At 46.3% G+C, this 14458-nt stretch overlaps 2 protein-coding genes across 5 annotated transcripts in view; both read left to right on the forward strand.

Annotated features, from left to right (window-relative positions):
* The window catches only part of VAMP5 (vesicle associated membrane protein 5), a 190229-nt gene that overhangs the window by 14125 nt on the left and 161646 nt on the right, over positions 1 to 14458 (forward strand). The window lies entirely within an intron of this gene.
* The window catches only part of ELMOD3 (ELMO domain containing 3), a 28602-nt gene that overhangs the window by 10960 nt on the left and 3184 nt on the right, over positions 1 to 14458 (forward strand). For all 3 annotated transcript variants that reach the window (XM_076000929.1, XM_076000930.1, XM_076000928.1), the window contains 5 exons: positions 301 to 369; positions 1382 to 1473; positions 2737 to 2860; positions 3114 to 3236; positions 9178 to 9308. In XM_076000929.1, coding sequence (XP_075857044.1) covers positions 301 to 369; positions 1382 to 1473; positions 2737 to 2860; positions 3114 to 3236; positions 9178 to 9308 — 539 coding nt within the window. The remainder of the gene's footprint in view (positions 1 to 300; positions 370 to 1381; positions 1474 to 2736; positions 2861 to 3113; positions 3237 to 9177; positions 9309 to 14458) is intronic.

Consider the following 14458-nt stretch of genomic DNA (forward strand, 5'->3'; position numbering starts at 1 on the left):
AATTAGCCGGGCATGGTGGCACATGCCTATAGTCTTAGCTACTCGGGAGGCTAAGGCAGAAGGATCACTTGAGCCCAGGAGTTTGAGGTTGCTGTGAGCGAGGTTGACCCCACGGCACTCTAGCCCAGGGCAACAGAGTGAGACTCTGTCTCAAAAAAAAAAAAAAGGCTCATTCTGGCAGTTGTGTGAAGAGGAGATCAGAGGGCAACAAGACCCCAGGCAGGCAGACAAGGCTGGGGTCTATGATAGAGGTCAAGACATAGCTGGATCTCAGAGGGTCTCTGTTTCTTATTATTGCAGTAGTGAGTACAGAGGTACTCAGAGCCCAAGAAGAATGGGAAGCTGTGGAGACCATCCAGCCAGAGACAGGTAACTGCAGGAGCGGCACTATCTCCACACAGCCCCGCTGCCAACAAAGGCGTGATCCACACGTGTGGCTGATGTGTCTGTGACTATGGGATCAGGAGTCAGAATTCCGGAGAGCTCTCATTTTAGCTATGTGATGTAGAATAAAATCTCTTTCCCAAACCCAAAGATGATGACACGCCACCTCTGGAGGAATTGGGAATGAATGCGGAGGTGGAAAGGGCTGCCATCCCTGCCCATCTTCCAGCCGGCCCTGAGAGGAGACTGGGGGTACCCTGGTCAAGGTCAGCTTCTGCAGGGTGACAAGGTCAAGCAGGAGGAAGGCAGGTTGCCAGGGCACTTGCACAAGGGTGCTCAGGTTGTTCACTGTATTAGGAAGTCCCTGGGGATGGGGTGAAGCCATCAGCTAGAAGGTCCCGACACTGGGTAAAAATTGTCTCATGTTTCAGAGAGTTTTAGATGGAGCTACTGGAGGGTAGAACTAGGACCTGTGTCTCCGCTAAGCCCCACTTGAGCTCCTGGAGAGATGTTACAGTGAATGGTAGCAGCCCCCGCCCCTTTTGCTAACTGATAAGTTAATTTTCTAAGGGCTGTAACAGAGCTCACTCTGGCATGGGGGCGGGGGCCTATACAGGGTGTGATAAGGGACAAAGTGGAAATTAGGAAGGGCCTCTCAACAAACTGGTGGTGTGCTCCTACATGAGTACCTACTCTAAGCGGTGACCCACCCCCTCACAGATGGGTAGAATTTAGGGAGCCCCTTGCAGGGCAGATGTGTCCCATACTCACTGCACAGGTCCGCCTAGCAAGAGCGGATAGCCTAGTCCAAAAAGACAGGCAGCCCAGCAGTCAGTGCCAGCCCCCTGAAAGAGGAATGGTTGTAGCTATAGGTGTCTGATGTTCAGCTGGAAACCAGCGCTTGGCTTGGTGGTAACAACCAGGAGGCCCTCAGTAAATGTTTGCTGACAGAATGACTACCATTACAAATCCTGGAGTGTCTTCCCTTTTGCCACAGGGAGCCGGGCCAGCTCTGCACAGGCTGGGCAGCTAATCTCCTTCAGCGAGGCCCTGCAGCACTTCCAGACTGTGGACCTCTCCTCCTTCAAGGTATGGCGGTAGGGAGATTTGGGGCCTCACACAAAGCACCTTTTTCCCAGGAGCCAGGTTTCCATTCTACCAGGACTGGGCAAGCAAGATGGAAGTTTTCAGTTGAGGGCCTTATCTTACCTAAGGTCTTAGGGCCGGGCTCATGGGTGGCCTAGGACCCATGCTTTATGCAGGGCCCTGGTAGGCTCTGTGGGACAGTGCCCATAAAGCTCTTGTGGCCCTGTCATTCAGGGGCTTCTATAGCTGGTCCTCTAATTCCTCCTCATTAGGGCTGGGAGATCTGGCATCAAGTCCTAGGTAGTTCTGTGGGGAGACAAGGCAACCTGTCCAGGGAGCTGAGTAATTGGCAGAAAGTGGAAGAAAAGCTTCCCTTCCCTCAAGGAGCCAGAAGGTATTTGGGAATTTAAGAAAGATGAGGGGTTGGAAAAAGAAGGACTATTGGGGGGAATAAAAGCTGGGGGCTTTCTGGGACACCTTGAGTAACCAGTAGGGAGTTTAGAGGAATATGATTTCAGGTCTTCAACTAAAACCTGGCTTGAGAGAGACACTGAAAAGAAATCAGGTTGGTATATAGGACCCGGTGAGCCTGAAGCTATCAAAATGAGAACATTCTAAGGCCTGCAACAGTGGCCCTGAGCCATGAGAAGCCACCATGACCTAGTTTAGGAAGAGCTAGTTGTGGCCAGAAGACTCCAGCTACCCCTCAGAGGCAACTAACTCCAGTGAGTCCCCACTGGCTCTCTAATCCTGGAAGTTGAGAGATGTGTCATTTATATCCTTTACACACAGAGAGGCAGAAACAGAGACAGACATACAGTGGGGTAGAACAGCCCTCTGGGAAGCAGGCCTGGCATTTATCTGACTGTGGCGGGGAGTTCCTCTAGCTGGGCATCTGTAGCCTCTGTGGGAGTCAGTGGAATAGCTAGTTCTGGAAAAGCCCGAAAGTCTAAATGCAGGAGAGTGGCTGGCAATGCCTATGCCAAAGAGACCTTTGCAAAATCTCTCTTGCAAGAGGTCTTTGCAACACCTCTCTTCGGCCTTGCAAAGAACCTGGGAGCTGGAAGAGCCTGTCTCCAGAGACTCAACAGGTGCTTCACAGCTACTGCCCCATTTTCTTGCCCAAAGACCAGCAGTTGGCTGGAGGAACTACCTCTGGAGGAAGGGCTCTGTCTGCACAAACTGCCCCTGGTCTGAGCCTGATGGTAAGTTCATTAAGGCCAGTGAACCCAGCCATCTGCCCATTGCCTGCAACTTCCTCCCCAGAAAAGAATCCAGCCAACTATTCGAAGGACCGGGCTTGCTGCTCTCCGGCACTACCTCTTCGGGCCTCCAAAGCTCCACCAGGGCCTTCAGGAAGAAAGGGACTTCGTGCTGACCATTGCTCAGTGTGAGTGCACGGGGGCTGCCACAGGGCATGTGCTGCGTATGTGGTCAGGCAGAGAGCACTGTTTGCCCACCCTGTTGCTGTGACTAAGCCAGGGGTCTCACATTTTCCATGTTGTAGGGGGCAGGTGGGAGGCAAGAGTGGGAGCTGAGAATGGGGTGTCCTGAGCACAGTCCAGATCTAACATTCTTCGAGAAGCACCCAGTCCTCCCCTGAGAGGCAATCTGGCAGAGAGTATGGATGTGTTTTGGAGCAGGTGGCCTGGATAGCCAAGACCCAGTGCATGGCCGAGTCCTCCAGACCATCTACAAGAAGCTGACCGGCTCCAAGTTTGACTGCGCCCTCCACGGAGACCACTGGGAGGACCTGGGCTTTCAGGGTAAGAGGGAAGAGTGGCTCATCTTCTCTTTCTTGCCCCTGATTCCAGGACTTGAGTGAGAGGCCAGGTCGTCCCCTTCCAGCCATGCCAGTGCTGTGAGGTGGGATATCTGGGGTAAGCTCTTTGGGAGCACAGTGCAGCACATGCACAGACACTGGCATGAAACGTGCTTGCTGAGTTTGAAAAACGGCAAAGACTGTGACTGGGGTGGAGATGAGAGTGACAGGAGAAAAGATCAGTTCGTGGCCCTGCAAACCATTTTAAGACATTTAGCCTAAGTGAAATGGAAAGCAGTGGAGTGATATGACTTAGTGATCTGGTTTCTTTGGGTTTTTTCCTTTTTTAAAAAAATACTGATGAAAGTTTCATTATATATTATTTTATGTTTTGAATGAAACAAATAGGTTTCACCTGTTTTTAGATTGCACTTTTTTCAAAATAATATCAAGTACATTTGTACAGAATAGGAAAATATTAGGTTATAAATATGAAATGTCTGATTTACTTAAGTACTAAGTTTGACAGTTGATATCTCTGACATTTCACTTTGACACTTCTTGTTTTGTTTTTTTATTATGAAGGTACATCCTCATTCTTTCAAATGCACATTTTGGCTTGTGATTATCTTTCAAATTTTTTTAGAGCAATTTTTGTGCAACTATGGATAAGTCAAAAATTCTTGTTATTTTTGAATATGAGTTCCATCATGGAACCAGTGCAGCACAGACAGCTCAAAATATCAACAAAGTGTTTGGGAAGGATGTGGCTAATGAACACACAGTACATCAATGGTTTAAGAAGTTCCATTCTGCTGATTTTTAATCTTGAAAATGAGCCATGTGGGTGACCTGAGACCAAGGTGGATAATGATGAGCTGAAAGCTGCAGTGGAAGCCAATCCGTCTCAACCTACACAAGAATTAGCAGCAAGGTTTAATGTTACTATTCCATCAATATTGGACCATTTGAAACAAATGGGTAGGGTAAAGAAGCTGGATAGATGGGTACTGCATGAATTAAACGAGCACCAGAAGAGAAATCATCTCCAAGCTTGCCCTTTTTTGCTGTCACAACATAAAGGCAAACCATTTATACACCCTATTGTTACATGTGATGAAAAATGGACGCATTTTGACAATCACAAGTGTTTGGCACTATGGTTGGAAAAAAAATGAAGTGCTGAAACATAGTCCAAAACTGAATATTCATCAGAAAAAGATCATGGTGTCTGTTTGGTGGTCCGGTGCTGGTATTATCCACTACAGCTTCAAGAAACCTGGTCAATCAATTACAGCGGATGTCTACCACAACCAATTGGATGAAATGATGTGGATGCTTGCAATTAAGCAGCCAAGATTGGTTAACAGGGACAGGCCAGTCCTCTTACAAGACCACATGTCATACAAACAACACTGCTCAAACTACAGAAGCTAGCCTTGGAAGCTCTCTGTTATCCACCGTATTCACCAGACCTTGCACCAATGGACTACCACTTCTTCCAGGCTACAGACCACTTATTTCAAGGAAAACTATTCACCTCTTAACAAGCTGTGGAAAACGTCTTTTGTGATTTCATAGCCACTCACTCTCCAGGCTTTTTTGCTGCTGGCATAAGCAAGCTACTATTAAGATGGAAAAACTGTATTGATAGTTTAGGAACATACTTTGATTAATGGTACAGCTCTTGTTTGAGATATAATAAACTACACATTTGATTCGAAATTGGAAATTTCATATTTAATGACCTAATTTTGGTTTTTTGTTTTGTTTTTAGAGACAGAGTTTTACTCTGTCACCCTGGCTAGAGTGCAGTGGTGTCATCATAGCTCACTGACTGCAACCTCAAACTCCTGGGCTCAAGTGGTCCTCCTGCCTCAGCCTCCTGAGTAGCTGGGACTATAGGCATGCGCCACCATGCCCGGCTAATTTTTTCTATATATTTTTAGTTGTCCAGCTAATTTCTTTCTATTTTTTTAGTAGTGACGGAGTCTCGCTCTTTCTCAGGCTGGTCTTGAACCCCCAAGCTCAAGCTATCCTCCAGCCTCTGCCTTTCAGAGTGCTAAGATTAGAATAGGAAAACATCTTAATTTTATAGGTGTGCAACACTATACCTGGCTAATTTTTTGTATTTTTAGTAGAGATGGGGTCTCACTCTTGCTCAGGCCGGTCTCAAACCCCTAAGCTCAAGCTATCCTCCAGCCTCTGCCTCCCAGAGTGCTAGGATTAGAATACGAAAACATCTTAATTTTAAAAGGAAACCTTGGCCATGCATGGTGGCTCACGCCTGTAATCCTAGCACTTCTAGGAGGCCAGGTGGGTGGATTGCTCGAGGTTAGGAGTTTGAAACCAGCCTGAGCAAGAGCGAGACCCCATCTCTACTATAATTAGAAAGAAATTAATTGGCCAACCAACATATAGAGAGAAAATTAGCCGAGCATGGTGGCACATACCTGTAGTCCCAGCTACTTGGGAGGCTGAGGCAGGAGGATCGCTTGAGCCCAGGAGTTTGAGGTTGCTGTGAGCTAGGCTGACGCCACGGCACTCACTCTAGCCTAGGCAACAAAGCGAGACTCTGTCAAAAAAAAAAAAGGAAACCTTGGCCAGGTGCAGTGCCCTATACCTAGAATCCTAGCACTCTAGAAGGCCAAGCCAGGGGGATCACTTGAAGCCAGGAGTTTAAGACCAGCCTGAGCAAGATAGTGAGACCTCATCTCCACAAAAAAAATTTTTAAAAAACAAATAAAAGAAGACTTTACATACTCATAGTTAATTGTTAGTCTGTTGTTATTGGGAATGGGTTTGATTCCCTGTATGTCCCTCATCTATAATGTAATTGTCTTAAAGGTATCCTTTCTATATATTGAGAATGATACCAAACAATGTTATGATTTTTGTTTAAACCCTCAAACATAATTTTAAAGATTCTGGAGCAGAAGGAAGGTCTGTTGTATTTACTCATATATTTACTCTTTCCATTGTGCTTTCCTCCTTCCTGAGATTCCAAGTTTCTCTCTTTTATCATTTCTTTCCATTTCAAGAACTTCCTTAGCCATTCTCTCAGAGTAGGTCTCCTGGCCATAAATTCTCTTAGTTTTCCTTCATCTGAAAGTGTCTTGATTTCCCTTTCACTCCTGAATTCTCTAGATACAGAATTCCAGACTGACAGTTCTTAGTTATTTTCTTTCAGCACTTGAAAATGTGCTACTTCCTTCTGGTCTGGGTGGCTTCTGCTGTTATGAGAAATCTGCTGTTATTTCAATTCTGCCTCACTTATAGGTAAGGAGTTGTTTTTCTGCTTTCAAGATCTTTTCTAGTTTCTGGGAGTTTGATTGTGATGTGTTATTGTGTGGATTATATAGATTTCTTTTTTTTTCTTTTTTTTTTTTTAAAGATGGGATCTCGCTCTGTCACCCAATGGAGTGGGTGACTCCATTGGAGTGCAGTAGTGCGATCATAGCTCACTGTAGCCTCAAACTCCTGGGCTCGAGTGATCCTCCTGCTTCAGCCTCCTCAATAGCTGGGCCTATAGAACCTATAGGTGCTACTACACCTGGCTAATTTTTTTCTCATTTTTTGTAGAGACAGGGTCTCACTGTGTTGCCTAGGCTGGTCTCAAACTCCTGGGCTCAAGGGATCCTCCCACCTCAGCCTCCCAAAGTGCTGGGATTACAGGCATGAGCCATTGCATCCAGCCCATTGCATGGATTTCTTTGGGCTTATCCTGATTGAGGTTAGCTCAGCTTCTTGAATTTGTAGATTTCTGTCTTTTGCCAAATTTGGTACATTTTCAGCCATGATTACTTTGAATACTCTCCTCAGCCCCTCACTTTCTCCTCTCTTGTGGCACTCTGATAACAGGAATGCTAGATCTTTCTTCATTTTTAAAATCTTTATTACAACCTCATAGATCTCTAAGGCTGTGTTCATTTTTGTTTTTGTTTTCTCTCCTTCTGTTGTTCAGATTGAGTAATTTCTATTGTTCCATCTTCAAGTTCACTAATCTTTCCTCTGTTGTCTCCATTTTCCTTCTGAGCCCATCCAGTGAGTTTTTAGTTTTAGTTATTGCATTTTTCTATTCTAAAGTTTCCATGTGGTTCTTCTTTGTAGCTGCTATTTCTATACTGAGACTTTCTATCTTTTCATTTTTTTCAAAGTGCATTTGTTCATAATGGCTATTCAAAGACATTTTATGACAGCTGCTATAGTAGTTTTCTGTCATTGCTATAACAAATTATCACAAACTTAGTGATTTAAAGCAACACAAATTTACTTCTTATCTTACAGTTTCCTAGTTCATAAGTGACACAGGTCTTACCGGGGTGAGATCAAGGTGTCCGCAGTGCTCCATTCCTTTTTGGAGCCTCGAGGAAAGAATCCATTTCCTTCTTTTTGCAGCTTCTAGAGGCCACCTTCATTTCTCTGTCTTCAGCGTCATAAACAGCAGCTGTTTCACCCTAATTCTGTCCTCACTTCTCTTTCTCTGGCTCCATGCTTCTCTCCCTCTTCCACTTTTTTTTTTTTTTTTTTTTTTTTTTTTTTACCCGCCAGTGAAAAGCTTGATCTCCCTCTTCCACTTTTAAGGACTCTTCTGAGTACACTGGGCCCACCCAGACAATCCAGGATCATCTTCCTTCCTGCTGCTCAGCAACCTTACTTCCACCTGTGATCCTAATCCCCTTTGCCTACAGTGTGACATACTCATTAGTCCTGGGGATTTGGACATGGATATCTTTGGGGGATGGGGGCCATTATTCTGCCAACCACAGCTGCTTTAAAATCCTTGTCAGATAATTCCAACATCTCTGTCATCTCAGTGTTGGTGTCCATGGATTGTCTTTTCTCATTCCCACTGAGATTTTCCTAGTTGTTGGTGTAACAGGTGATATGTGATCATATCCTGGACATTTGGGTGGTATGTTGTGAGACTCTGGATCTTATTTGCATCTTCTGCTTTAGCAGGTTTCCCCTGATGCTGTGTCAGTAGGAGGGGTGGGGATGGAGGTCCAGGTGTCCCACTTGGGCTGCACTGATACCACTGGATGGGGGGCAGGGATGTTTCATTTCTTCCCACGTGGCCTCCACTGACATTGCAGAGGGGGGGAGGGTGCTCCTTACTACTGGGAATGACAAAGTCCCAGCTCTCTTCTTGGCCCTCTCAGACACTCCCCTGGTAGAGCTAAGGGACACCTTGGTACAGTCAGGCAAGGGTGGAAGTCTGGGCTCCCCAGCAGCATTTGCTGGGGAAGAGTGAGACTGGGGCCGAATTTTTGTCTGGTGTTTGGCTGGAGTAGGGCAGATGTTGGCTAAAGCTTTCTGTCTCGCTTGGCTGCCCCTTTCCTGGCCCTGTGGCTAGAGAGAGGAGCTTTTCTTGGGGCTTTTTGGTCTCCCCATTGGTGTTCCTGGATTGCTGCTTTCTCTGGCACCTAGTTAGGGGATATGAGTCAAAAAGAAATCCAAGGAACTCACCACAGTGTCATTTCTCAGCTCTCAAATCCCTAGCCATCTGTCATCTTCTTCACCTCTCAGACTTACGTGTGCTTTATATATTCCTGCCCAGGGCTTTTAGCTGTGCTTAGTGGGAGGAGTAGAGAGAAGTGCATCACTTCATCTTGTCCCAGATCCACAAGTGCAGCCGTTTTTTGGTAAAGGATCACTCTGCTGATTTGTGAAGAAATGACTATGGAGGGTCACACAACGAGAAGACTGCCCCCAGGACCCTAGATTCCCGACTTGTTTGGTCCTGTGGCCCCTGCTCCAAATGTTACAGCCAGTACTAGGAGTGTGGCAGGAAGTGGACCTGCCCTTCTCATGCTCCTCCAGCTCTGGGAAGAGGCCAGTGTCAGGGCACTTTCCCACACAGAGCCCTTGAAGCTCAAGGGAACAGGGAGTTCCCTGAACATTGCTCAGCGTCACAGCCCCTCTCCTCATGGTTTCTGTTACAGGAGCAAATCCAGGCACAGACCTCAGAGGGGCAGGCTTCCTCGCCCTCCTGCACCTGCTCTACCTGGTGATGGACTCAAAGACCTTGCTGTTGGCGCAGGAGATTTTCCGCTTGTCTCGTCACCACATCCAGGTGGGGCTTTGGTGGGAGGCAGAGGGAAGGGCTGTGGAGCTAGGACCTGAGCAGCTAGGAGGGCCTCACAGATAGACAGCTCCCACTGGGAGGGCTCTCAGGAAAGCCGAGGCACACCTGGAATGGGCTCGCCTGTCAGTCTGACCTGTGTCATAGTCTGAGCTCCACCACTCCTTAGCTATATGTCTCAAGCAAGTCCCTCAACTCCTCAGAGCCTCGGTTTCCTCCTCTGCAGAATGGACATCATAGAATCTGTAGCTAGCTCATTGGGAAAATGAAATCAGATAATGTACAAAAGCACTAGACACAACTGTGAGGTTGCTGTCTCCATTCTCTGCTCTCTCTGAGGAAATCCCCTGCCCGGTATTAGTAGCTTCTCCTGACCCTGAAGGAAGTGATGGAGCCTTCGTGTGCCCAAGAGGAGAAGATTTACCCCCGTGGGTCAGGTGACTCCTGGACTTCCTAACAGGCCGGACATGGCTTCTTTGAGGCCACCTTGGTCTCTGCCCAGATCTGCTTTCTGAGGTTGGGTTTCACAATTTTCCCAAGTAGTAAAAGGTGATAGTCCCTGCATTTTAGAAGACAAATTTGACCTGTTTCCTGCCATCTATCCATCCCAGATTCGTGGGACCTGGGATTCGTTCATTCACTTAACAAACATTTGTTCTGCATCCCTGGTGCTAGTTATTTTTCTTGGTGCTGGAGATACATCAATGGACAAGTCAGGCAAAGACGAGGTCTTGTTATATTGCCCAGATTAGTTAACTCCTGGCCTCAAGCAATCCTCCCACCTCAGCCTCTGGAAATGCTGGGATTATAGGCATGAGCCACCGTGCCTGGCCCCAGTCTGTTTCTTTCTCCTTCACCTGCTGGCCTTTATGGAATTTATCAGGGACTTTTATTTCCTCCACAATATGTATGTGAGACAATAAGAAGCAATAGCAGTAAACAATAACACATTATACACTTGAAAATATAAGAGGCTAGAGCTCATGTTAAGTGTTGTTACCACAATAAAATATTTTTTTAACAAGAAAGAATAACAGGCCGGGCACGGTGGCTTACCGTGCCTGTAATCCTAGCACTAGTGCCTGTAATCCTAGCACTCTGGGAGGCCAAGGTGGGCGGATTGCTGGAGATCAGGAGTTCAAAACCAGCCTGAGCAAGAGCGAGAGTCCATCTCTACTATAAATAGAAAGAAATTAATTGGCCAACTAATATATATAGAAAAAATTAGCCGGGCATGGTGGTACATGCCTGTAGTCCCAGCTACTCGGGAGGCTGAGGCATAAGGATCGCTTGAGCCCAGGAGATTGAGGTTGCTGTGAGCTAGGCTGATGCCATGGCACTCACTCTAGCCTAGGCAACAAAGCGAGACTCTGTCTCAAAAAAAAAAAAAGAAAGAAAGAATAACAGCTTAATACCATAAAATAAAACAAGAAGGTTAGTGTGGGTGTCGGGAAGCTAAATTCTGGTTCAATCTGCAGTAGTATTAGCTGTGACTTAAGTCAAGTCACTTAACCTCTCTGGGCTTCAGTTTGCTCTTCTATGAAATGAGGACTTGGCCTAGAAAATCCTAAGGTCCCTTCTAGCTTTATTTTATGCTTCTTTGAACTATAAGTAATTCCAATTTTATATTTTTTTAATTTTATTTATTTATTTTTCTTTCATGGGAAGGCCAGCAGTACAATTCCAATGTTTTAAAGTGAAACTTGACTGCCAGCCCTCATGCACCTTGAAAACACAGAGTTTTCCAGGAGGCAGCCTGTGAAGTCAGAATAACAGCTGGGGACAAAGCCCTGCCAGTAGCCTGTCCTGTTCTTTCCTAAGGAGAAAGCTGAAGTTTCAGGTGCCCCATGGAATATTCTGCTAGAGAGAATTGGCCAAAAACTATAAATGCTGGAGGGACTCCCAGGCTCCGTCCAGCGCAGCAGTATGGATAGGTTACAGCAGTCTCACCGCGAGAGGCAGGGTGTGCCGGGCTCCTTGCTGGCGGGTAAGGGAGCACTTGATGATAATGCTTGTTCATGGACAACAGTTTAATATAGTTTTCCAAACAGTGTCCCCCATCCTTTCATTCTGTCAACCTGACATCCTGTGAGAGAGGTAGGGCAGAGACGAGCCTTGTCAGTCTCTTCTTCCAGCAGAGGACTGTGTGGGTGAGAGAGGCAGAGTGCTCTGCACAGAGCCGAAGCTGGTAAGTGGGGAAGCTGGGCCTGAACCCCACCTGACCACTGGCTGGGTGTTGGGCCCGTACAGCAGCAATTCCCGCCAGCAGCATACTTCAGAGGTACCTAGGGGTGGGGGTACAGATGCCTGGGCCCCTCACTAGAACTGCGGGAGTGGAATCTTCAGGGGTGGGGCCAGGTCAGCATCAGCCTCCAAAGGTGCTGTGTCTTCTCGCTTCAGCATTCAAAGGTGTCTAAGCCCAAACGTGAGGCATGAGGACAAATGGAATTTTAAATGAAAGCACAAAAATGTCCAGGTTTGATTTCCTCTGCTTTCTTAAAGTCAATTCCTTAAACATAGCCTCAATGCAGTATTTTAGCTCTAAGCAGTGCTTTTTAGGTTTAAGGGAACTGCTGAAGGAAAGGAGACATTTAGATCTAAAATCCAGTTTTCCTCTGCGTTTTGGTAAGTGGACTTTGTAAGAATGTTCCCGAGAGGAGGTGAACACTAGGTTTAGGTCTTATGTTAATTATGTTGCTATCATATTCCCATATCTGGTTTTGTTTTTTTGGTTTTTTTTGAGACAGAGTCTCACTCTGTCAGCCAGGCTAGAGTGAGTGCTGTGGTGTCAGCCTAGTTCACAGCAACCTCAAACTCCTGGGCTCAAGCAATCCTTCTACCTCAGCCTTCCAAGTAGCTGGACTACAGGCATGCACCACCATGCCCAGCTCATTTTTTCTATATATTTTTAGTTGGCCAATAATTTATTTCTATTTTTAGTAGAGATGGGGTCTTGCTCTTGATCAGGCTGGTTTCGAACTCCTGACCTCGAGCAATCCGCCCGCCTCGGCCTCCCAGAGTGCTAGGATTACAGGCGTGAGCCACCACGCCCAGCCTCCATATCTGTTTTTAGATTAGAAGAAATCAAGGGAAGGGGTGATATGATGCAAGTGTATATGATAATTAAATAGGCAGCACTGATTTCTACACGAAGGTGTGACTATATTGCTGCTGACCTCAGCTATCCGTGTTGAGGCAAGGATCACAGTGATGAACAGGTGCTATGCCCAGTATTTTGCATATGTGATCTTTTTTTTTTTTTTGAGATAGAGTCTTGCTTTGTTGCCCAGGCTAGAATGAGTGCCATAGCATCAGCCTAGCTCACAGCAACCTCAAACTCCTGGGCTCAAGCGATCCTACTGCCTCAGCCTCCCGAGTGGCTGGGACTACAGGCATGCACCACCATGCCCGGCTAATGTTTCCTATATATATTAGTTGGCCAATTAATTTCTTTCTATTTATAGTAGAGACGGGGTCTCGCTCTAGCTCAGGCTGGTTTCAAACTCCTGACCTCTAGCAATCCGCCCGCCTTGGCCTCCCAGAGTGCTAGGATTATAGGCGTGAGCCACTGGGCCCAGCCTGCATATGTGATCTTAATGCTCACAGGCACTGTGTGAGATAGGCAGTGGGATAAAATGTAAACTGTTAATAAACCTATCTCATAGAGTTTTTATAATGATTAGTGACTTGACTCTGCCCAGCATGGCACTAGTGCTGGTTCCTGAGCCCACTCCCAAGTGTGATGACGCACTGAGAGGGCTCATAGGACTCGATGTAAAGTCGTACTTACAGCTCTGATTTAGTGTGGCAGAAGCAAGATCAGCAAAGGGAAGCAGCGGCTGGGACAATGCATAGGAAGCCAGGTGCTGGTGTCCAAGAGTCCTCTCCTAGTGGAATCACACAGACACACTTCGTTCCTCCACCATCAAATTGTCCAACACATGTAAAATGTTGCCAACTGGGTAAGTTCGTTAGAGATTCAGTCCCCAGTGTTTTCACTGGAGGCTGGTCATGTAAGCATCTGCCTGGCACATACCAAAATTCCAGAGTCCAGAAGGAAGGTAGGTATTCAGCATAAACCACCTTGTTTGCACAAGCAGTTCAGGAACAGTGAGCCATCATCATCAGTTAGGGAATGGTGGGCACCTCCTCAAAATCTAAGTTCTCAGATGCCAGCCATGGGCCAACCTTGTAAGCATGACTTTCTAAGGATGGCAGTCTCAGGCCTGCTATAATATTAATAACTCTCTTCTGCACAGCACTCAAAGTTGATTTCCTTTTTGAATTTGAGAGATGGGAAGGCTGAGTCTCATAGAGGTGGCCTCCTCAAGGACACACAGCTAACAGGTAGCCAGGCCAACATCTGGCATCCATGGAGACCCTGAGAAAAATCTCTGTGGAGCCAAAAGACCTTCTGCAATCCAGCACGGTCCAGTATAACTTTCCTCACTGATGGAAATGTTCTAGATATTGGAAATGCACTGTCCTATAAAGTGGCTACTAAGCACGTGACAAACTGAGCACTTGAAATGTGGCTAGTACCACCAAGGGGCTCAATTTTAAATTTTACTTAATTTTTAATTCATTTAAATTTAAATAGACCTGGCATGGTGGCTCACGCCTATAATCCCAGTGGTTTGAGTAGCTGAGGCAGGAGCATTGCCTGAGGCAAGGAGCTTAAGATCAGCCTGGACAACATAGTGAGACCCCTATCTCTAGAAAAATTAGCCAGGCTTGGGAATACAGGCCTGTACTCCAGGACGTACTCCAGAGACTGAGGCAGGAGGATCACCTGAGCCTAGGAGTTTGAGGCTGCTGTGAACCATGATTACACCACCGCACTCTAGCCTGGGTGACAGAGTAAGACCCTGTCTCAAACAAATAAATAATAATAAGTAAATAAATAAAAATTTAAATAGCTACATGTAACTAGTGGCTACCATCCTGGACAGCACAGTGCAGAGGATTTTTCCTCTCATGGAAGCAGGTAGGACAAATAAACTTTTTTTTTGTTAGGCTCTTCTTCTGTACTAAGGAATGTACATGTTCTTCTCAGTGGATGCCTTTGTGTGTGTGCAACATGGCAAAATAACATGTCATGTCTGCAAAATCCCTGGAAAAATCTCCTTTCCATTCAGAAA

The sequence above is a fragment of the Microcebus murinus genome, chromosome 3 (genome assembly GCF_040939455.1).
Source record: "Microcebus murinus isolate Inina chromosome 3, M.murinus_Inina_mat1.0, whole genome shotgun sequence".
Classification (NCBI taxonomy): Eukaryota; Metazoa; Chordata; class Mammalia; order Primates; family Cheirogaleidae; genus Microcebus; species Microcebus murinus.